Source organism: Pantherophis guttatus, chromosome 2, assembly GCF_059756535.1.
Source record: "Pantherophis guttatus breed Tessera chromosome 2, ASM5975653v1, whole genome shotgun sequence".
NCBI lineage: Eukaryota > Metazoa > Chordata > Lepidosauria > Squamata > Colubridae > Pantherophis > Pantherophis guttatus.
This window is the reverse complement of record NC_142064.1, coordinates 233,316,337-233,339,534: the sequence shown is the minus strand read 5'-3', so window position 1 is coordinate 233,339,534 and position 23,198 is coordinate 233,316,337. Positions and strand designations below refer to the sequence as shown.

At 38.3% G+C, this 23,198-nt stretch overlaps 1 protein-coding gene across 4 annotated transcripts in view; it reads left to right on the top strand.

The window, feature by feature from the left end:
* The window catches only part of LOC117656314 (contactin-4), a 556,506-nt gene that overhangs the window by 283,140 nt on the left and 250,168 nt on the right, over positions 1 to 23,198 (top strand). For all 4 annotated transcript variants that reach the window (XM_087887915.1, XM_087887914.1, XM_087887913.1 and 1 more), the window contains one exon: positions 8,560 to 8,700. In XM_087887915.1, coding sequence (XP_087744041.1) covers positions 8,646 to 8,700 — 55 coding nt within the window. In that variant the 5' untranslated portion in view covers positions 8,560 to 8,645. The remainder of the gene's footprint in view (positions 1 to 8,559; positions 8,701 to 23,198) is intronic.

Genomic DNA, 23,198 nt, shown 5'->3' with positions numbered 1-23,198 from the left:
TAATTTAGATAAGAGTCACCTCTCCCCTTCCACCAGTTTGGTCCATTTGGGGGCCCTTATCGACACTGTTCAGGGTAGGGTGTTTTTGTCCCCTGATAGACAGGCGGGTATCCGTCAGTTAATTTCCAAGGTGGAATCTTGTAGGGCCGTTTCTCCTCTTGTCCTCTCCCAGTTGTTAGGGAAAATGATTTCTGCCATCTCCATAGTTCCCTGGGCACAGCTGCACGCACGGGAACTTCAATGGTTTCTCTTGCCGTTGCAGAAGGCGGGCAGAGGCACTTCATCCAGGCCGGTTCCGGTCCCTCCTGCTGTTCGTCGGTCCCTGCGGTGGTGGCGTTCCCCGGCCCTAGCTGCGGGGTCGTTTTTCCTGGAGCCTCAGAGGGTGGTAGTGACCACAGATGCCAGTCTTCTCGGTTGGGGGGCCCTTTGCCAAGGTCAGTTGGCTCAGGGCACTTGGAGTCCGGCAGAGTCACGTCGCCCGATCAACTGGCTAGAACTACAGGCGATCTTCCTAGCTCTCAGAGCCTTCCGAAACCTGATCTCCAACTCCCACGTCCTCGTTCTGACGGACAATGTTGCAGCGAAAGCGCACCTGAACAAGCTGGGGGGGACCAGGTCGAGGTCGCTTCTTCTGCTGGCCCTGCGACTGGGATTCTGGGCAGAGCGACACCTTTGCTCTCTCCGGGCAGAGCATATTTCTGGAGTGGACAACGCCCAAGCGGACTGGCTGAGTCGTCGTCGACTGGACAACGCGGAGTGGCGTCTCCATCCCCAGATCTTCCAGGAGCTGTCTCGGCGGTTCGGCATGCCGATAATCGACCTCTTTGCAACGCACACGAATGCTCAGCTGCCTCGGTTCTTTGCCCGATTCCCAGATCCTCAGGCGGCGGGCGTCGACGCTCTTCGAATTCCATGGCCGGCGGGTCTTCTCTACGCCTTTCCCCCGACATCCCTCCTGCCCAGAGTGGTTCGCAAGATCTTGTACGAGCGGGAGGAAGTGGTCCTTGTAGCGCCTCATTGGCCCCGGAGACCCTGGTATGCAGACCTTGTGTCCCTCTCGGTGGCCCCATCGTGGCGCATTCCCCTCGAGGACGACGTTCTGTCTCAGGGCGCTCTGTTGCACCCGGACCTGGCCTGGCTCAACCTGACCGTTTGGCGGTTGAGCGGAGCACTTTGACAGCAGTGCATATCCCGCCGGACGTCATTCAGACATTGCAGGCCTCGCGCCGCCCTTCTACGGATCGGATTTATTCTGCCACTTGGCGTGCCTTCTGTTCCTGGTGTTCAGAGTCTGGCGTTTCTCCTCTTCAGCCATCCATTGTGGACATTTTATGCTTTCTACAGCAAGGTCTGGCTCAAGGCCTCTCTTCCAATACGTTACGCAGACATGTGGCCGCGTTGTCTTCGGTCCTGGTCTGCGGATCTCTGCCATCATTGTCGCAACATCGCCTAATCCGGCGTTTTCTTCGAGGGGCTACGAATTTGTGCCCTCCTGTATTACATAGATACCCGACCTGGGATCTCCCTTTAGTATTGGAGTCGCTTATGGGACCTCCGTACGAACCTTTAAGGACTACTAGTCTCCGTCTACTCACCTGCAAGGTGGCCTTTCTTGTGGCGATAACGTCGGCCCGTCGTATATCAGAGATAGCAGCATTGTCTATCCGTTCTGACCTTTGTGTCTTTCATTCGGACCGTGTGGTTCTCCGCTTGGACCCTACCTTCGTCCCGAAAATCAATTCAGTTTTCCACCGATCGCAGGAAATTATTCTGCCTAATTTCTGCCCGCATCCTGCTCATCCCCGGGAGCGCAGATGGCACTCGCTCGACGTACGGCGGGCTTTGCGGATTTACATTAAGAGGACATCTGTTTTCCGTCGTTCGGAGTCGCTGTTTGTTTCATTTCTGCCCGTTTCCCAAGGGTGCAAGGTCTCCTCGTCTGTTGTCGGTCGTTGGATTCGGCATACCATCGCCTCGGCCTACGACCTTCGTTCCCTTCCGCGTCCAGCTCGAGTGACCGCTCATTCCACCCGTAGCGCTGCTACGACTGCTGCATGGGCGACCCAAGCGCCTTTGTTTGAGATCTGCAGGGCGGCCACGTGGACTTCGCCGGTTCCCTTCATACGTCATTATCGATTGGATCAATTTGCATCGGCGGAGGCGGCGTTCGGACGACGGGTGCTTCAGCGTGTCGTTGCCGGGGAGACGGTTGTTGCTGACCAGCCGGTTCCCACCCTAAACTCGGGACAGTGAACTGGGGTATGTCCCACACTGGCTGCTGTCTCCACTCTCAATGGAGAAGGGGCGTTGGTCCTACCTGATACGCTCCTTCTCGTTGAGTGGAGACAGCAGCCAGACCCTCCCTTACTCCGGCTGTGTTTTTTTCTGTCTGTCTTCCTCTTCTCTTTCTTTACCTGGGGGCATTTATTGACTTTTGTGCCCACACGCCGAGTCAGTCTTACGAGTCTTCGCCAAAGCTGGGTCTGCCCGGCAACAAGGGCGGGACTTAAAGTTGTTGGCTGACTCAGTCCTTCAATCTGATTGGATGAGTAGTACCCACACTGGCTGCTGTCTCCACTCAACGAGAAGGAGCGTATCAGGTAGGACCAACGCCCCTTTCAACCCGTTTACCCTGGAAAAGCTCTTTAAATAATGCTCAGGAGGTCATACAATTCCTGTATATATATAAAAAAATAACACAAAAATAAAAAGTCACTATAGAATTAACTTCTAGCCTATACAATCTCTATTTTACAATGTTTACCACAAACCACAAAGTGATAGGCAGCAGCAAATTTTTACATTATGGCATGCAAAATTTCCCACCACCTAGCATTGTGAAGTGCAAAAAGTCCCCCAAAATATAAAGTTTGTTTCCCCCAAATGTGATCTCTGGTAGAACCAGCAGCAATCTCTCAAGGGACACTATGGAATCCCAATTAAGAAAAGCTGGTGTAGAGGTTGAGAGGAGAATTCAGCAAATTTTCTCGTTCCAGAGACTATCTTCTGTCTTGCAGAGTTTAGCTGAACAGTCAGCAGAATGAAAGATTGAGAGAAGCAGGAACCTGGGATTAGAAATTGGCTTCAATTGATCTGCAGTAATGGGGAAGGCTGACACTGCCCTTCTGATGGGTCTTACAGAAAACAGATGGCACATATTTCCTAATGTCATGGCAGTCCAGAAACTCACATGGATCTTTTTCAACGTAATCTTCAATAAACATCCGATTGAACAAATTGAAATGTTTCTCTCTTTTTCCCTAATCCCCTTGGGCTGAAATTCTTTGCAAACCATTGGGAGATGGCACTATTTAATTATTCTTTAATTTTCATGGAAGAAAATTTCATTGTCATCACTGGGATTTAGTTTCCTGTAAACTTAGAACAACAGAAATAAAACCACTGAATTATTCCCCAGAAAAGCATGTAGAACATTTCAACATTAACATGAGAAACATTGTTAGTTTTCTTTAGGCCAATCTTTAACTTGTCTTATAGTTAGATGGTTAATGTATTCTTTATTCTCTGCCATCCAAAACATACTTCATTAAATGCTTCTTTATTTTGCATTTAGTAGAATTAGTACATCAGTGACCTCCAAAGGAAAAAAAAAAGCATGTAACAGCTGCTAAGAAACATATTCTCATTTTCAATTCTTTAGATGTGACTCTAAGCATTATTTACAGAATGACAGCAGAAATGGACAGGGCAAACTCTAAACTATATATGCACAGATCTCCATGTCAAACTGCTTTGCTTCTCTTTATAGCTGGAAAAATAGAATTACCCATGTTGCTTCTTTCTGTGTCTTATGCTTCAAGTTCTTAGAGTCAACTTTCCTGATCAAAATCCAATTATAGACAAAGGTGCCTTTCAAAACAATTTGTTACAGCTGAATGGAATTGCCAAAAGTAAGGTTAGAAAACTATCGGCACAAGCATGCTTTAGCGGCTTTAGATTCAAATTGTATTTAGATCCTTTTTCAGCTCTTCAAATGATCTATAAGTATAAAGACATTGACTTCTCAGATTTAGAAAATTTTAATCCCTGTTTTTGGCATTGTTCATAATCACTACAGCTAGAAAGTCTGCTTTGGAATTCTTAAGTCATGGAAATCTAAAAAGAAAACCATGCATTCATTATTGGTGGCTGTCTGGAAATTATTTAAGTAAAGTTAAATGAAAAGAAAAGTGCAATGTGTTCTAAAATTGTAACAGGAGTGCTGGCAGTAGCAGTATTTTTACTTGAAAAGAATGAGCATCTTTCTAGAAGAAATGTAAATGGAACAATCTGGTAGAAATTGTACATTGAAAATGATGGGTGGGGAGCTTTGGATTCATAGAGAAAAATATGATTCAGAGCACACATAGCCATTAAGATATTTTCAGAAATACCTTAAATCAAACATTTCTTTATTTATATCTCACCTTTATTATTTTTATAAATAACTCAAGGCAGTGAAAATACCTAATTAACTCTTTTTCCTCCTATTTTCCCCACAACAATCTATGAGGTGAATTGCACTAAGAGAGAGTGCCTGCCATAAAGATACCCAGTGGCTTTCATCCCTAAAATAGGACTAGAACTCACAGTCTCCCGGTTTCAAGGCCAACACTTTAACTACACTGGTTATCCAGGGATCAGTCGCCTGCTGTAGAAAGTAGCCACACAAACCCCAGGGAAATAAACAATTGCATTAAGGTGTCCCTGAGAAGTATCTTTATGTGCAACCACATATATTCTAAACCACATTTTATAGCTACCTTTATAGCTACTTCTGTGAATAACCTTATTAAGCAAATATATTAAATATGTCTAAGGCTTGACACATGGTAAACAGTATCAAGATTGGGACTGCAGATTATATGTATTTTTCCCCCTTTGAGTTGAAGTTCTGTGTCCTCCCAATTTCTAGGAGCTGACCTTAATTTCAATTTTCTGTGTATATGTAATTTTTTAAAAAAGTAAATTTGGGTTCAGTAATGAAAGGTTTTTTTCCCCCATGGGTAGGATAAAAAGAACCATTTAAACTTGTTAAACAGCCAACTGAGAAGAGCTAAATTATTGCAAAGAAAAGCTTTAATTAGAAAAAGGGATGTCTTTCAGGAGGCTACAATTGCAACTTTTGATTGTTGAACTATACACATTATTAATACACACACACACACACACACACACACACACACACACACACAAACAAGAAACCTGTATATTACAGTTCATGTGTTTAACATTTTACTATTAATTTTTCACTAATGGTAAATCCAAAAATGGTACTCAGGAGTGATGTGAAAGCAGTTCAGTGGATGAATACAATAATTCTGCATTGTTTTCTTAGTAGAAGCCTGGGTTGGACCTTTCCATTTGCATAAGCCTGAAACTGGCTTGTATAATTGTTCACCCTGTTTTTTCAGTCCTGCTAAGGAATGTTCAGCAAAAAATGAAATCTCATCTTTAAAACCAGTTAGGCTATCCCCAACTGTTTGCAGCTAATAAGACTTCATTTCCATATACTTCCAAAAATCCTTTTTGCTTCACAGTCCAAAAAAACCTTATATTGTTGAATCCTTCAAATAAAATTTACACTATCTTTTAAGGAGAGGGAAATTCATCGGAGGAATGCCGTAGAACTGTTCCAGTCTAAGTGTCTTAATCTCTCCAAGATGCAAATAATAAAATAACCCAAAAATGTAGCTAAGATATAAGGCTTAGTCAAGCGTAGTGTTTGTAAAGGCTGCTTTCGAAGTTGGAGCTTGGAAAATGTAAATCTTTACTCTCAGCCACTCCAATTATAAACCATCTGTAAAAATGACAGTGTCCATGGACTACTCATAAGAAGAGGCTGTCTGGAGTTACTTAAGTATCAATAATTTCCCCTTTATTCTGGAGAGGTTACACTGAGTCAGTGTAATCTGCTGGATCCAGCATCCAGATCAGTAGTGGGTTTCAAAACCCGGTGCTACCGGTTTGCTATCAGTAGCGTGGGGGCATACACTCAACTTTGTGAGTACACAGTGCTTCTGTGCTTGCACAGAAGCTTCTGCACATGCACAGATCATTTTTGATGACGTTTGGGTGGGTGGAGCATCCCGCCACCGCCACTACTGGTTCACCTGAACCGGAGTGAACCGGGAGCAACCCACCACTGATCCAGATCCAGCATCCAGCAGTGATTCTGCTCCCAACGCTGTCTTGCTAGCTAACAAAACCTAGCAAGGCATCCACTCACCATGGAACGTACAGGAAGTAATGTTAAAATCAAGATTTCGTTGTGGGAATAAAGATTGATATTAGGTAACAAAGGATGAGTGTTATACCAACATCAGTGAGGATGCTTTGGAATCTCCCATTTCTTGTACACCTAGGAAGCTTCTTTTTTAGAGATACATACATCAGGTATTGTCTTCAAGAAGAAATCTTATTGAAAACCTGTGTTCCATCTTTCAAAAGTTTAGCTCCTGTTGTAATTTTACATGATTCTGTGATAATAATCTCGTATAGCAGAGGTGGGCAACTATGGCCCTTTTGTGACTTGTGGACTTCAATTCCCAGAATTCCTGAGCTAACATGGCTGGCTCAGGAATTCTGGGAGTTGAAGTCCACAAGTCATAAAAGAGCCATATTTGCCCACCCCTGTCGTATAGCAATGGGATTGGCTTAAATTCCTACATCACTGGATCCTGTGGTGATAATAACTGACTCAGAATAGCTTGTGTTATATAACATACAGTATATTATTACACTTAGGACTATTCCTACAGTAGTTCAATGACAATTGTGATGTTAATTGTACTTTTGAAACATGTAAGTAATAACAGAATTGTGGCTTTTCAGCTGTGGAAGTGGAGAAATAGAAGTTCAACCCTTCCTTCCTGCTGTGATCATGACAGATATCCTACAAAATATTCTCTTTGGACAAAGACAGGTGCTTTTAGTGGGAAGGACATTTTGGTGGGGACATATTTGTCCATACAGTTGCCATTTCTGTACTAAAAATGTTCATTTGTACAAGTAATGCATGGACCCCTAAAATTTTGATGCCGTTTATATATGTCTGTTGCAATAAGAGTTGACAATTGCAGGCAGTTGCAGTTTGTAACAAGTTATCTATCCAACTCATAATATAGTATATTGTAATCATTATATTTAAAATGTTCACTTCTATTGATAGGCAATTTTTTGCTTATCTTCAGTCAGCTTAATTATTATAGATGTGAGAATACTGACATATATTGGGTTATTCTTTGTTCTTTTCAAACAACTTCTCCAATTCTTAAAATGGGAATTCTTCCTCATATCAGCACATTGAACCTGACTTAACAGAGATTGAGCAATGTTAACTTATAAAAGCAGGCAAGTTTGTTTCATAATATCACACCACTTTCTATTAGATACAGTTATGCTGTTTGTCTTAAACACCAGACATTAGGAGGACGAATTCCTAAAAAGAATATATGCTTTAATTATTGTTAATCTAAACTTTCTTGACATGGATACTTTAAAAGATGTGTATGTTTTATATCAAATATTATGCACACAATTCAATGCATTCAAAAAGGACCTCCAGTTATGATGTTTGAAACGTCTAATGGATTTAAAAGAGCAGGCATGCTGAAGTGAAATGAAGTGAAGTGAAGACCATAAGAGGCAGGGAAAATACACAGACACACACACACACACAAACATATATTCAAGACAATATGTATTCACAGTCACCCAGAGCTACAGAATAGAGTCATACTTCGCTGAAAATACATTATCTCCAGACAAATAGCTAAAACAATTTAAGTGGTTTGCCACCTTGCTGAACCTTTCCCCTAGCTGCCCTGGAGGTCTACTGGACCGACAGTCAACTGTCATGCAAAAGGTTTCAGTTACAGTGGAGCGATTAATCTCAGGCTATCTCTGCAGCTTCAGCCCATGAGCAATGAGGAGAGGACGCCTGGGCTGTCTGAGTGAAAAGGGAGGGATATATAGCGGCCCTTAATTGCTCACCCTGAAGGGCATTTATCATCCTGGAGGAACTTGCCATCTGTCCTTGTTAACATTTGTTTCCTGAAACAGTTAGCAAATTCAAAAGTGTCAAAAGATAAAGGAGATAGAGATCAACACTTAGTGGAATTAACAATTAATTCAAGAATTCTTATTGGATCAGTGACTTGACCCAGAATTTAATAGTGCTGATTTGAGGTCAGGAGCATGGGATGGGGTAGAGAGCTAATTCCAAAGAGCATCTATTTTTTTTATTTTTGTTAATTGTAATATCCTTTTTTCTATTCTGAGGGTAACTCACAAATGCATTTATTTTATTTTTTTTAGAAAAGTGACATGATTTGAGGGCTGTCGTTTCTTCTATAGCTCCAAGCAACTTGAAAGTAATTGATGTGTCTGCTGTTGCCAGTGCTGTGGCAGATTTTACTTTTATTCCAGTTGTTTTCATCTCTTTTCCTTTAGGTGTAAATTTTGTTTTAAATCAAGGGGAAAAGTAGAGAGTCTCAAAGAGCATAAGGAGCTGTAATCCTAAATCTTATTGTAATACTTCTCTTTCTATTCCTACAGATTAAAGATCGGATATAACTTAAAAGAAGCAGCATTCTAATCACTACATATTGGACGTGGGTCTCCTTTGACATCAGAAACTGAAAATGAGGTTGCCATGGGAACTGCTCGTACTGCAATCGTTCATGTTGTGCCTTGCAGGTAATGTGTCATTTTTAAAACTTTTTTTTCCCCTCGTTTATTTCTGATTTTTAAATGCCACTGTAATATTACACATTCATTCCAAAGGCCACTGTGCTTCGTATGTGAATGATACAGCAGCAACAATAGCTGTCTTTCTGGCCTGCATTTAACTAAAATGGTTGAATGCATTCCACAACGCTTTTAACTTCTTTTTATTACTGCTAGTATTTTCCATGCTTAGGTTCAAGGTGCTTCAAAGTTCAACCATTCTATTCGGTTTTGTGTGGTGTGTGTAAATTTAGAGTGGTTTGTTGACAGCAACTATTCTTTCTCTCTCCCATGCTAAACACTCCAACTATAAGAAAGCACTTTTTAAAGATACTAGAGTTTGACTGATTTTTATTACATCTGATTGTGAATAGTACAACTACAAAGTGAATAATAAAATACAGAAATGGAATCCCTGATCCTTGTTTTCTGTTAATTTGGAGACTTTGGTATTTTTCTCTCTCTTAGCCTTCATCTCCCTTTTTGTATAAAGCTTCCCTGTATTTGCATGCGTTTGATGGACACAGGGATTTATTAAAATTTTAATATACGGTGTGCAGTTTTTACATAATGAGGGGTGAGATTCATATGGTGGTCAGAAATGTTGATCCTTTAAGCTGCACTGGGTTTTTAAAATTCACAAAAGCAAATCAAAACAATTTTTTGAGGGGGAAAAAGACTGAGCTAATTGTGACAGGTACCTGCAGCAAACCAGGATTTCATTAAAAAGACATTACAGAGTGACAATGCAAGCTCCATCTCATATATATTTGCACAGAATATTGATAAAAAGAGCATAACTGACCACTATTTTGCCACAAACACACACACACACACACACACACACAAACCCTCAATTCCCTGCTGAAATTACATACTGCACTATTATAAGAGGAAAACTGTATTAGTTTATAGTGGTCAGAATGTGGCAGCATGCAATAGTTTATGGTATGAAAGTTTCAAGTTACATATGTGCTACAGGTAGTCCTAAACTTATGACCACAATTGAACCCAAAATTTATGTTGCTAAGTGGGAATCTGGTTTCCCCATTGACTTTGCTTCTTAGAAATTCACAAAAGAGGATCACATGACCCCAGGACTCTGACAAGTCTCAGTTGTTAAGCTTCCAAATGCCAATCATGTGACCATCCAGCATGGGGATGCTGCAACGGTCATAAGTGTGAAAAATGGTCATAAGTCACTTTTTTCATTGCCGTTGTAACTTCGAACTTCGTTGTAACAGTGCCATTGTTGCCAACAGTGCCAACAGTGCCAACTAAGTGGACTGTTGTAAGTCTATGAGATTGTCTACTCAACCCAGCTGAGCAAAAGTTTCCTCACGACCGATATTGGATCAGCAATTGCGTTTTCCAAGATACTTCATCGATCACATCAACTTTCTTCAAGAAGTCATATTTCTCTTTTACAGCAAGCAAGCAAGCCAGTAACAATATTTGACTGGAAAGATCACCCAAAAAGTTGATGTTTGCAATAAAAAGCAAAGTTTTAAAAACTGAAGCTCTGCCAAACAGTCCTTTATAACTTACAAGTGGTTGGTTCATTGCTTATTTATCTGTAGGGCTAAGGTAGTTTACAGGTTGTAAAGAGTTGGGTTCAAACTTGTGTTAAGCACACACAAAAAAGTACATTGTGTTTTTTTTTTTACTTGATACTTAGCATGTGGGAAGGCTAGGTAACCACAGCAAATTGTTTATGAAGCTCAGGAAGCGATAGCTGGTTTTTTGTAATGTCCAATGTGAGGCCCATCTGAGCAGTAATGACATAGGTTTGTAAGAAGAGATTAGACAACCATTGCTTGAACAGGTTGAAACTTCCACAATCTCTTCCAACTCTGTTATTATGTTCTGTTCTGAACTGGTTTTGTGCTTTTTCTCTTTCATATTGCACTTAACAGTGCCTTTTCACATGAGCAAATTTTTAAATACTGTATATTTTTCCTACCTTTTAAGCTACATTAAAAATGTTTTGTTAAATGCACATATGTAAATGAAAAATATAGTAACTTCATTAGTCCAGTAAAGTTAACTGTCAACTTGAATTTAAAGATAACCCCCCTCCCCTTAATCACAAGTTGCTGCTTAGTGTTTATATTAGTGGAACCAACATTTCTTCAGTGTAGTTTTTAAAAAGAAAGATTCTGCTGTTTTCCATTCTGTCCACATAATATGTGATGGGGTTGTGCTAAGAAGTATTAAATTTTTTGCTTGACAGCAGTTCAAGTAGATAATTTGTTTAAAATATGTCTTACAGCACAGAAAAGTTATGGTGATACTAACATTACAGTTAATTTCTTAAATTTCATGTCTCACCCTTCTGCATATATACACTAAGTAATTGTGTGATTAAATTTATATTCTTACAAAGTCTGAGAATTTTTAACTATCTTTTCATTCCAGGATAAATGATTGAATGAATGATAGCATGGCAATTTTTTTCTACATGGATTTTACTGTCTCATATTTTAGAAGCATAAGGAAAATTTAAATAACCAACTATCTTTCCAAGAGAAACAATTTCAAATTCCAGTTTTTATTAATTTTTAAATAATTGCAGAAACTTTACAAAAATTTCATGATTTTACACAACTTTTTTGCATGTTACATATCTTAAATCCTAACTTTATGGCTTGTTGAATTATCTTTTTATATATAAACAGCAAACCTTTATTCCCTTTTTGTGGACATTCTTATCATAGTTAGTATACTGTAAATTTAAAACTTAACTAAAAATTATAAAAGATTTCCAGAGGTCTATTTGCTAATGTCTTTCAATTACCAAGCACTTGAACATGAAAAATGCTTATGTCTCTGAATAAATGCTCTGTCTTTTTCCTTCTAATTAGAATATTAATATAAGTTTCTATGTCCTAACAATACTTAATGCATGAATTATTCCCTTGAGTGTATATTGAGAGGATATTTATCCAAGGCCATAGATCATTGCTGGTTAGTAGCCTCCTATTTCAGTGTTAAGTATTTCCAGACAGGAATTGTCTTCCATTCTCCCTGGAATCCGACATGCAATGCAACAAACTCTGTCACAAAGAGGTGACAGGGCAGGACAGATACAGCATGGAAGAAGCATTATACAAACCGAGAGAACTATGACAGCTGCAGCTATAATGAATGTTCTGTGATTGGTTTCAAGTTCAGGCAGGTGAGATGGGAAGCTGTTCAGGGTGAGTTGTTAAAAGGATAGATTTAAGCTCAGGCACTGAAGGAAGAAGAGGAATGTTAGATTACTAAGGCAGGTGGCATATGAATGAGCTGAGGGATTTGCTTCTGGTTTCACTCTCTTTCAAAACCAGCAAATGGGAGAAGACTTTAATTATGCATCTGAAATAGGTTGGATCCTTTTGCTCCTTTTTTTGTGTGTGTCAAGTACAACATTAAATGAATGCAAGCTTTAAAAAATGCAATAATCAAAACTAGGTTTTTTTTCCCCCCACTGTGAAGTACATTATTACTTAAATTTGTTCCTGTGGTGGAGAAATGTAAAAATAAAGGCATATCCAACGGGCACTATAAAATTCTAACCACCAGCTTGTCCATTTTTAAACAATGGTTTTAATTCCACTATTTGACCAAGCTCTGTTTAAAACTAGAAATGAATTATAAAACAATGCACTCAGTATTTCAAACAGCAATAAAGTTAAGACTGTGAGACCTAGCTTTAATTGCTTGCACTTTCCCCAAAAGAAGAAATGTTATTAAGGAGCCAAAGTGACTAGATTTAGAAGCAAAGGAAAGGTGTCTTGCAAAGTTCAAATTAGCCAGTTTTAGTATTTGATAATAAAAATATTTTTATTAGTATGGTTTTTTAATTTATTTTTTCCTCATGAAAGTGTGTGTGTCATACTGTGTGTCATATTCTGGGAAACGTGTCACTGATAGTTATGATTTAAAACAAAGTAGGGCAACTCTTTCTTTCGTCAAAGACCAAATTCTATTTAAAGTAACCTAATAGGTCCTGTGTTAAAAAAAAATGCATGAAGGCACTTGTTATTTTTCTTACATTTGTTTTTTTTTCCACCTTCCCTTTTCCTTTCTTTCTTTCTTTCTTTTTTTCTTTCTCATTCTCTTACTGACATTCTCTTTCATGTAGCAAGCTACAGGAAAAAGGAAAAAACTGTTATCAAAGTCTCAATTGATCTCTTCATCTTTTTTCATAGCCAGAGTGCTACATACAATTCATAAACAGTTATTTAAAGTTTCAGATTTCTCACCCTTTTTCCTGCCTTTTAAACAGCATGGGTTGGACTTGTTTTTCTTCAGAGCCACTCCAGTATAAGGAAGTGTTCTGGGCTATGCAGAGCTTCAGATTCAATCTTCAAAAGGCACTTTAGCATATCTAGCAGCAAAACACCTGTCTACAGTGTCCTAGGATAGTGTAGTTCTTCTTTTACATAGCTGCTTTAAAGGGTTGCAAACAGATGCTTACCTTTTCATTCCTGTATGTTCTTGAAGAATCTTTGGGAGATCACATCTCAAACAATGCACACTACTTGTTTTAAATTAAATGGGGGAAATGTGGGCTCATAATCCTTTATCTTATGGTTACTAGTGCTATCTTTTATGCTCTCCTGCCGGTGGTTTCTAGATCAGATTAGCAGCAATCAGAATGGCTTATACATTCTCTTGAGGTCTCATAGCAGAGAGATACAAGCAGTGGTGGGATTCAGCCAGTTTGCACCACTTGAACCGGAAAACCGGTTGTTAACTTTCTGAGCAGTTTGGTGAACTGGTTGTTGGAAGAAATCATTAGGGCAGAGAACCGGTTGTTAAATTATTTGAATCCCACCCCTGGATACAAGAGTCATGTTATATGCCCCCCAAATACAGGGTTTTACAGGACTTGGAGAATGAGAAATTTCTCCTTTATCCAGGGGTGGGTTTCAGCAGGTTCTGACCAGTTCTGGAGAACCGGTAACGGAAATTTTGAGTAGTTTGGAGAACCGGTATTTATTTATTTATTTTATTTATTATTCCAATTTATATACCACCCTTCTCCCGAAGGACTCAGGGCGGTGTACAGCCAAAAGTAAAAACACACAAGTATAAAATTTAAAAACAATTTAAAAGGCAGTAAATACCACCTCTGACTGGCCCCACCCCATCTATTCTTTGCCTTCTGAGTCCCAGCTGATCAGGAGGAAATGTGGATTTTGCAGTAACCTTCCTCTGGAGTGGGGAGGGAATGGAGATTTTACAGTATCCTTCCCCTAGAGTGGGGTGGGAATGGAGATTTTACAGTATCATTCCCCTGCCATGCCCACCAAGCCATGCCATGCCACGCCCACCAAGCCATGCCCACAGAACTGGTAGTAAAAAAAATTGAATCCCACCACTGCCTGTATCCCTTCCTGCAAGTTACTACTACTAGTGCCTAAAGCTAATTCAATGTAAGTATTTTTTTTTTAATTTGATTTATATGCCGCCCTTCTCCGAAGACTCAGGGCGGCTTACAATGTGCTCAGCAATAGCCTTCATCCCTTTTGTATATTTATACAAAGTCAGCTTATTGCCCCACAACTGGGTCCTCAATTTACCTACCTTAGAAAGGATGGAAGGCTGAGTCAACCTTGAGCCTTGGCGAGATTCGAACCCTGCAGTAATTGCAGGCAGCTGGTCTTAATAACCAGCTTAATAACAGGGTGCCTTAAACCCCTGTATTACCAAGTAATGATCCAAGTGTGAAGATATGTGAGTTCATTTCCTGGTAGAAGGTTTGAATTCCATAAAATAACATCTGACTGCCTTTGATGATTCCTAATAAGGTTGAAGGGGATCCTGGTGATCAGATTAATTTAGGTAGCATAATGAATATAAACTAAATGAATATTCACCCCAATTTCTTCTAGATGAGCATCCTGTGAATAGAATTCCACTAATGGGATCTCTTGTTCCAATCATAAATAGAGAAAGAAGATGAGACATACCCATTTTCTCACCCAAAAACAAACTTGTCATCCTAATCGTTTTCTCTCTTTTTAATTTTGTATTTGAACATGATGTTCTGTTCCCTTGTTTAGCACTTAATTAAAATGCATTCAGTAGATTGTGTTCTTTGTTTAATGTATTTTAATGTGTGCATCAGATATTGTGGCACTTTCTGAAAATAAGCAATAGTTTTTCGCAGAGAAAGTTGGTTCATAATTGCACTAACTTTCAAAAAGTTTTGGTGTAAATTATGATAAAACAAAACACAAATAATTCATTTCAATGTTTTTATTTTATGCTACTTTTTGTTGATTAACAATAAAATGTAGTTTTGCCATCATAAATAATTTAGGCACACCAATAGTTAAACAGTCTATATCATATTAATTAGACTCTAAAGCAAGGCAGACATTGTAGCCATTTATAATTGAGTACTGTCTAAGTTGCTAATCAATGAAAGAGGCAACTAATTAACAAGCTAGCAGTCACCAGCGGAATAAAACTTGGAAATTTCTAACTTAATTAAGCATCTAAGGTGTCTAAGGCAAAAAAAAAAAAAACTTCTATGGAGAAAAGTATTATTTTTAAAGTATTAAAATTATAGCAATAGCACGTAGACTTATATACTGCTTCACAGTACTTTACAGCCCTCTCTAAGCAGTTTACACAGTCAACATATTGTCCCCAACAATCTAGGTCCTCATTTTACTGACCTCGGAAACCTGGAAGGATGAATCAACCTTGAGCCAGTGAAAATTGAACTGCCAAACTGCAGGCAGCCGGCAGTACTGCATTCTAACCACTGCACCACCATACAGTGATTAGAATTATAAAAGGATTTGTTATTTAAAAAGGGCAATATGTATTTTGCATTCCTATTTCATTCTGTTTTGAAAATTAGAGCAATTAAGATATATTGATATTGTACATCAGTATAATTAACTTAAATTATAACCTAAACGAAGTATGTCTAACTTAAGTATGTTCTTTGGATTTGTCATGTTAAATATAATCATACATGTGAATAAATATACTTATCTCATAAAAACTTTTCTGCAGTAATTTTATTGTAATTAAATGTCTGATGGTCACTGTGGATCTGATATTACAAAAATAAATGGATTGCTCAAATAATTTTCATACTCAGAAATGCACATAGTATAAATCAATCCAGAATTCTAGAGATGTCAGAAAAACTAAAGCTCAAAATGAATTAAAGTTTGCCAAGAATGATATGATCATACACAACCTCTGTGTTTAAAATAAAAATGACCAACCAAGTGCATATGTGCTCCATCAAACATTTGTGGAGAACAAGATGAAGGAAAGGATTTAAGTTTGAGATTGAAAGAATAATAGTCAAGGGATTTCTGTTTATTTTGACTAAATTAGAATTTTCAGGGCCAGATTAAATACATCTTCGGATACTGAGAGAGCTACTATCTTTCAGAAATCATGGAGAAGTGGTAAAGTGTTAACTGATGAGAAAAAAGGGAGAAAAGAGGAATTGGACAATTGCAAGTCAGTCTGAGATTGATAGCTGGAGCAGATCAACCATACTGTATATCCCTCTGTAAACATCTTAAAACCAGTGTGTTAATTAACAGAACTCAGCAAAAAGGTTTACTAACCTCTTTAGTAGATTTTTGAGAATGCTCTAAAAATAACGTCTTAATTTTAGCAAATCATTTTATAAAGTATGCCAAGATATTCTGATTAACAAGTGCACAGGCATCTGATTGTTATTACAGCATATGTAACATAAACATTCAATACAAATATTTCAAGCATATTTTCCTCTTCAACAGGGGTGTCAAACTCAATTTCATTGAGGGCCACATCAGGGCTGTGGTTAACCTTAGGGGGCTGGGTGGGTGTGGTCAACTGGGTGTGCGTGGCCAGCTTGGCGCCACTCCCCAAACTGCTGGCATGTTTCCTCTTCTCATTGTATAGACCGGGCTGAAGCTACGCTAGCCTCATTTTCCTCTTCGCACTGGGTAGACCGGGCTGAAGCTACAAGTGGCTTGATCTTTCATCTTCACAGTGGGTAAACTGGGCCAAAGCTACATTGGCCTGATCTTTCTTCTTTGCACTGGGTAGACCAGGCCAAAGCCACACGGGCCTTGAGTTTGACACCCCTGTTCTTCAACAGTAGCTATTTCAGGAATGAGTCAACAAAGTTTACATTGGGGGAAAAGCAAAGAAAGAAAGGATAGTTGTATCCTTAAAAGTACGAATTCATTTCTCTTAGCAACTGCAAATAGTTGTTAAAGCAGTAATAGTTATATAATAGGAGCTGTTTGATCTCTTTGTTCAGTAATCCCATAAGTCATTAAGAAATATTTTAAATACAATAGTATGAATATATAATATTGAAGAATTACAACCATAAATAATTGCTGCACCCCCTGATATACTGAAAATGGTTTGCTACCAGCCATGTCTTTAAGTGTATATTTCTCCACTGACATGCAGGCCACAAGATCTGTGCAAACAAGGTAGCATAATATTAACAAACCTACAATCTTTTGAATCAAAAGAAAAATGGTCAGAAAAGGTTTGTTTTTGTTTTTTTAAGGGGGTAGTTTTCATTTTTCCCCCTTTGGTTCTAATTAAAGATAGAAGTATAAATGGAGGTGAATGTGTATCAGTTGAGCAAAAGCAGAGGTTTGTTAAGCAAACTAGAAAATAATGGCAGGTGAAGAAATGTTTCTTGATGACAAAAGATAAAGGAATATTTTTTTGTACATGTGGAGCTATAGTTTAATATACTGGGGAAAGAGGATTTAAAATGCATAAGTATGTTTTCTAGCAAGCTGGGGACAACTCAGTGATAACAATAACACTGAATAATATTAGTTTGTTGAGTGCTTTTATTACACTAGTCTGGCTACCCTCCCATATTTGTCCCAGGCATAGTGGAGAATGCCTATGGTGAGATATAATGAGTAAGTTGGAATGGTGAGTTAGAACAATTAATCAGTGGAACAACTTGCCTCTAGAGATTGTGAATGCTCCAACACTGGAGGGTTTTTTGTAAGTATTATTGTATCTGTTGAAGCTGAATCAAGAACAGCTCCACCAATATTTAGACAAAAAGTCACAGAAGGTCATAATTAGGTTCTTTATAATAGTTCTAGTACTATGGAGACATGTACTATAGGAATGTACAACAAATGCATTGTCAGGGTTCCAAGTAACACCCCCAACGAAAGAAAATTCCAAGGCTTGAGTTTCCTCAAAGGTACATTTTATTAGGGATGTCATATTGGCACATCTGGGAAAACCCGAATCTGAAACTTTCCAGGTTTTCCCTACCCAAAGAAAAGTTCAAGTCTCTGCCCAACACCACAAGTCCATCACAGGCATATTTGCAGCTTCACTGTGCACTTTCTAAATTAACAGCTTTAAATTTTTCACTCTTATCACACACATTGGCATACATATGTGTCCGTGAATTCTCCCACACACACATATCTACACATAGCCTAAATCAAATACTAGGTTGGAGTTCAAACAAACAAACAAATTGTGTGCGTGTGTATAAATAAAAACAATAACAAATACCATAAATCATTACAATGAACAAGAATGTATGTCAGATCTGAATTGGAGAAGTGATTCAGATAAGGAAGTGTCAGCCCTTCCAAGTAAACGAGACACTAAGTAAACTAATTCTACTTTATTGTAAGTTTACATTAACAGAATCTTGCAAGTGTAAAAGTTGCACTTTTTCCTCTACCATTTTTAACTGTTTCTTCCTTTAAGGTGGACTCTTCCTAAGTTTCTTTCTATGGCTTAAGCTGCTGGAGGTTCCTACCTCTCTTGTCTGATTGTTTCCTAGACAGTATCTCTTCCCCTCATTCCCCAAGGTCATTTACACATTCCATTACAGGAAGAGAATGAAAGAAGAATCTTCCATCTGATGAGAGCCAGGAAAAGATACTTCTCTGTAAAGGCACTTACCCTTTGAAACCTCATCCTCCCTGAGGTTAAGTTAGCCCCAGCCCTAATGGCCTTTAAGAAGTCCTTAAGGAAGTGGTTGTGCCAACAGCTTAGAGATCCAGTGGAGGTGGGGAGCTGTGAGATGACTATAATGTTGGTCAACTGTTGGTTGGCACTCTCTTCATGTTTTTAAATGTTTTGGGTTAATTTGTTTTTTAGTTGTTTTAAATTCATTTGAGTTTATGTGTTTGTTGCTGTTAATTTGTGAGTACCTTGGATTCATATATGTGAGCGGGCATTTATATAAATTGAAATAAATAAATGCCTATTTTGATCCCATATCTATTTAATCCACTTATGTAGAAAATATGCTCTAGGCAGGATTGGTAAAAATGAAGTAAGAAAATTGAAAGTGGCAAGATTTTCAAATTTTGTTATAGAGTGAAAATTGTTTTGTTAGCTAACAAAGAATACTTTTTAAAAAACCCAATTGAAAGTTAAAAAAAAACCAAGATTACGATTAAATATTAAGAGAAAGATAATGTCAGTCTGTATGCTCAATAGATTTATAATTGATGGAGAAATATGAAAGTGGTAAATAGCTTTGTTTTCTTTGGCTCATTAATATATAAAGGTAGAAGATTGTTGGAAGATCAATCTGTGAAAAAAAGATAATGACAAATATACAGAAGATAATTAAAGCAGTGGTCTTTCTTGCCTAATGTACAACTATAAAGACTGGACACTGAGAAAGAATAACAAGATGTGACTTTGAACTATGGATTTGGAAAGGGTTCATAATGTTGCAGCAGACTACAAGAAAGCCCATTAATCAGTCCTGGACCAAATAAAGACTAATTGTCTTCTCCCAAGGCATTGATCAACAATCATATGCCTTGGGTATATGAAGTGAGCAGATGATTAATTGCATCAAGGAAAACAGTTATGCTTAACAAGTTCAAGGGAAGTAAAAGAAGAGGAAGGCAGATGGATGGAATCAAAAAAGATTATTGCAAGATCCTTGAGTTGCTCCAGATTATTAGAGATAGGTCAATGTGGGAATTTATAAATGGAACAGGATGACTACTGGATTCCAAAGAAAAGAGAAAATGGAGACTGATATTCTATCTGAATTACAGTAAAAAAAAAAAAAGAACAGCTAGATAGTAATAATTAAACACAAGACCATGTACATAATACACTTACATGCCAAAACTTTTTTAAAAAATTGCCCCATGAAACAGTAATGCTGATTGAGCTTCTCACCTAAAAAAAATGTCTACTTATTTGAAGAGGACAGGTGGCCCACCAATAATGGTCATTTGCCGGTTGACCTCTGTTTCTTCCTTTAGTACAATAGAGTGTTTAAAATACCGGATTAGAACCTGGAAACCAGGGGTGAAATCCAGCAGGTTCTGACAGGTTCTGGAGAACCGGTAGCAGAAGTTTTGAGCAGTTCAGAGAACCGGTAGAAGAAATTTTGAGTAGTTCAGAGAACCACAAATACCACTTCTGGCTGGCCCCAGAGTGGGGAGGGAATGGAGATTTTGAAATATCCTTCCCCCAGGAGTGGAGAGGGAACGGAGATTTTGCAGTATCCTTCCCCTGGAGTGGGTGGGAATGGAGATTTTGAAGTAAGCATGCCCACCAAGCCATGCCCAGCAAGCTACACCATGTCCACCAAGCCACACCCACAGAACTGGTAGTAAAAAAATTTGGATTTCATCACTGCTGGAAACCCTAACTCCCCAGCAACAGAGTAAGCTCACTGGATGACTTTGGAACAATAACACTCTCTTAGCCTAATCTATGTCAAAGGGTGTGGTAGGGAAAAATAAGAGAATGTATGTTATATGTATGTTGCCTTGAGCTCCTGAATAAAAGGTAGAATATAAAATAGATAGTAGGTGAGGTAGGAAAGATTGGAAAGATCTGATCACAATATTTAGTATTATTTCAGATAATTTATTGAAGTAGGAGAATTAGGAGTGCATTGTAGAACATGATTAGACTGGGGATACTCCACATTTGTTCATTATTGTTAGAGTCATTTGTTGTCATTCAAAGGGAAACTTCTTAAGTTATGCAGCCCAAATGCATTTATTCCTGTTACAGTGAAATAAAAGATGCACAGTGTATTTCATTGTAGTTGACCAGTTAAGTTATTTAAATTATGCTTAAAGTTAACAGAAAGTTTGTTTAAAATGTTTAAAATGAATTGTTATGCCAGTAGCTGCCTCTGGTATTATTTTCATTGATAGAAATTACAGGGTCACCCAATGTATTTTTTCTCACTAAGTTAAAGCTGAATAGAAATGGAAAAGTTTTATAATAAAACTGCACTTCTTGAGTATTTTACAAAATTACAGAAGTTCAAATGAATGTTTAAATATTTAGAAATTTACTGAAAGACCAGTGACATAGAAAGAATGTAATTACATTTATTAATAGAATACATTCTAGAAATTGACTATTATATTTAGAAATGTACCAGAGCTGATAGAATGAAGATGTTTGTAGAAACAAAAATATCTCCAGAACCCTCCCCATGATATATTTCAGCATATTTCCCAAAGTTGTTATAATATTAAAGAAGTTTCTGATGGATCTTTTTTCCCCCAAGCTCAGGAATTGTAAGTACTTTTCATACTGCCAAACCCAGTGAATATTTTCAAGCTTCCTACTTTATTTCTTGAAATACCAACCATTTAACCAAACAGTTATAATTTATTTCTGTTACACTGAAACAAAAGATGCATAGTGTATTCATTCAGCTATAATTAATTGCTTGATTTCAAAATTTGAACCAAGATCAATGACGAAGATTCTATCTTGCAAAACTATATCGGTGTTTGTCCTTTTGAATTCTCTGAGCCTGTACCAAAGGGACAGCTTACAATGTTAAACAGCATGGGGCTGAGCAACCTTTTATGCTTTAAACTTTAAATAACTAAAACTGATGAAATGGGACCAAGAGGTTATGTTCATGAAAGGGGCAAAAGAGATAAGATGCAGGCAGGATATTGCCTTCCTGCCCCCTGATTGTCATAGAAATAAGATCCTTTGTGTTATCTAGCTTTCCAGAGTGACCTTGATAGTTTATTCACCTTCATCGCTACAATAAAAAAGGGGTTATATAAGATACAAATTGAGGACAAGAGAAAGTGCATGTCCATGAATACACAACAATAACAGCTTCAGTGTTTCCTATCCCGCCCTTCACTTTATTTAAAAAATAAGAGCAATAAGTTTAGGACAAAATTCTAACCTTCCTTGCTACAAGTGGAATGTGTGTTTTAAAGGCAGCACACACAACCATATACAGGTTGTGCACAGCACCTAGGCTATGTTTGCTAGTTTTAATTTTTTGTTACTGTTTTGTGCGGCTGAATGTCCCAATTGTTTAGTTAGCTCCTGATTAAATAAAAAGTGGAGTTAATTCGGTCATCATTAAACATACTGAGCAAACCCAGTTATATGTTGTGTGGTAACAGCTGGGGAAGAAATACAAAACCTCAAACCTACTAGCTTTAAGCTGAAGATATGGGTGGGGAAGGGATATTTTTTAAGCAACATGAGCACAAATCTGTGACCTCACACCATTCACATTATTTCAGCACTATATTTGTTAGGATAAAAAAAAAATTGAGGAGATAGTGGAAAAGACCCAGCGGATGAACCCTTTATATTATTTATTTATTTATGTCTTGCCTTTATTATTTTTATAAATAACTCAAGGTGGCAAAGACCCATATTCTTTTCTTCTATTTTTCCTCACAACAAAAGCTCTGTGAGGTGAGTTGGGCTGAGAGAGAGTGACTGGTCCAAAGTCACCCATCTGGCTTTCATAATGGAGGGGGAAAAAAATTCTACTGTCAATTATGGGAAAAGAGATATTTCTCTCATTACCTCACATCATCTGCTGCCTCTATAACATTTTACTCCCAGAGTCACCTTATTGGTGACATGGGCAGCATATAAATTTAATAAATAAATACTAATTTTTGTTATGGCATTTGATATGCCATAATTTACATCGCTGGGTATTCCCAGCCACTAACTAAACACTGAATGAAAAATGCAACAACATATAAAAGAAGAGACAGACATTGCGATCTCCGGAACTTAAAATATATTATCCACTTAGCTTTCATTAGCCTCTGCTAACATCGTCAGAATGTAAACTACCATTGTAGAGATATTCGCCTTTATGCATCATTGATCAATTTGGCCATTGCACGGGCGATAGACCCATCCACCCGCCTCCCATCTATAATTAGCTCTCTCATTTTTACTTCAGACATGTTAATCGATGGAGGCTTAGCTCCTGTTGCTTCCTCCCCTATCACGTACTGCTTGGGCTGCCCATTGCCAGGGAATGACGCTGAGCTGTCAGATATTGCTTTAACAGCATTCTCTCTGGTCCCTTCCCACACACCACTGCTCCTCTGCCTCACAGGCACATTTGATATATCAACCAAATTCATTTGTTGTTTTGCCCGTGATCTTGTAACCGGCCCAGCTCATTTCTCATTATCCATGCCTATTATGGCTTGAAGCCA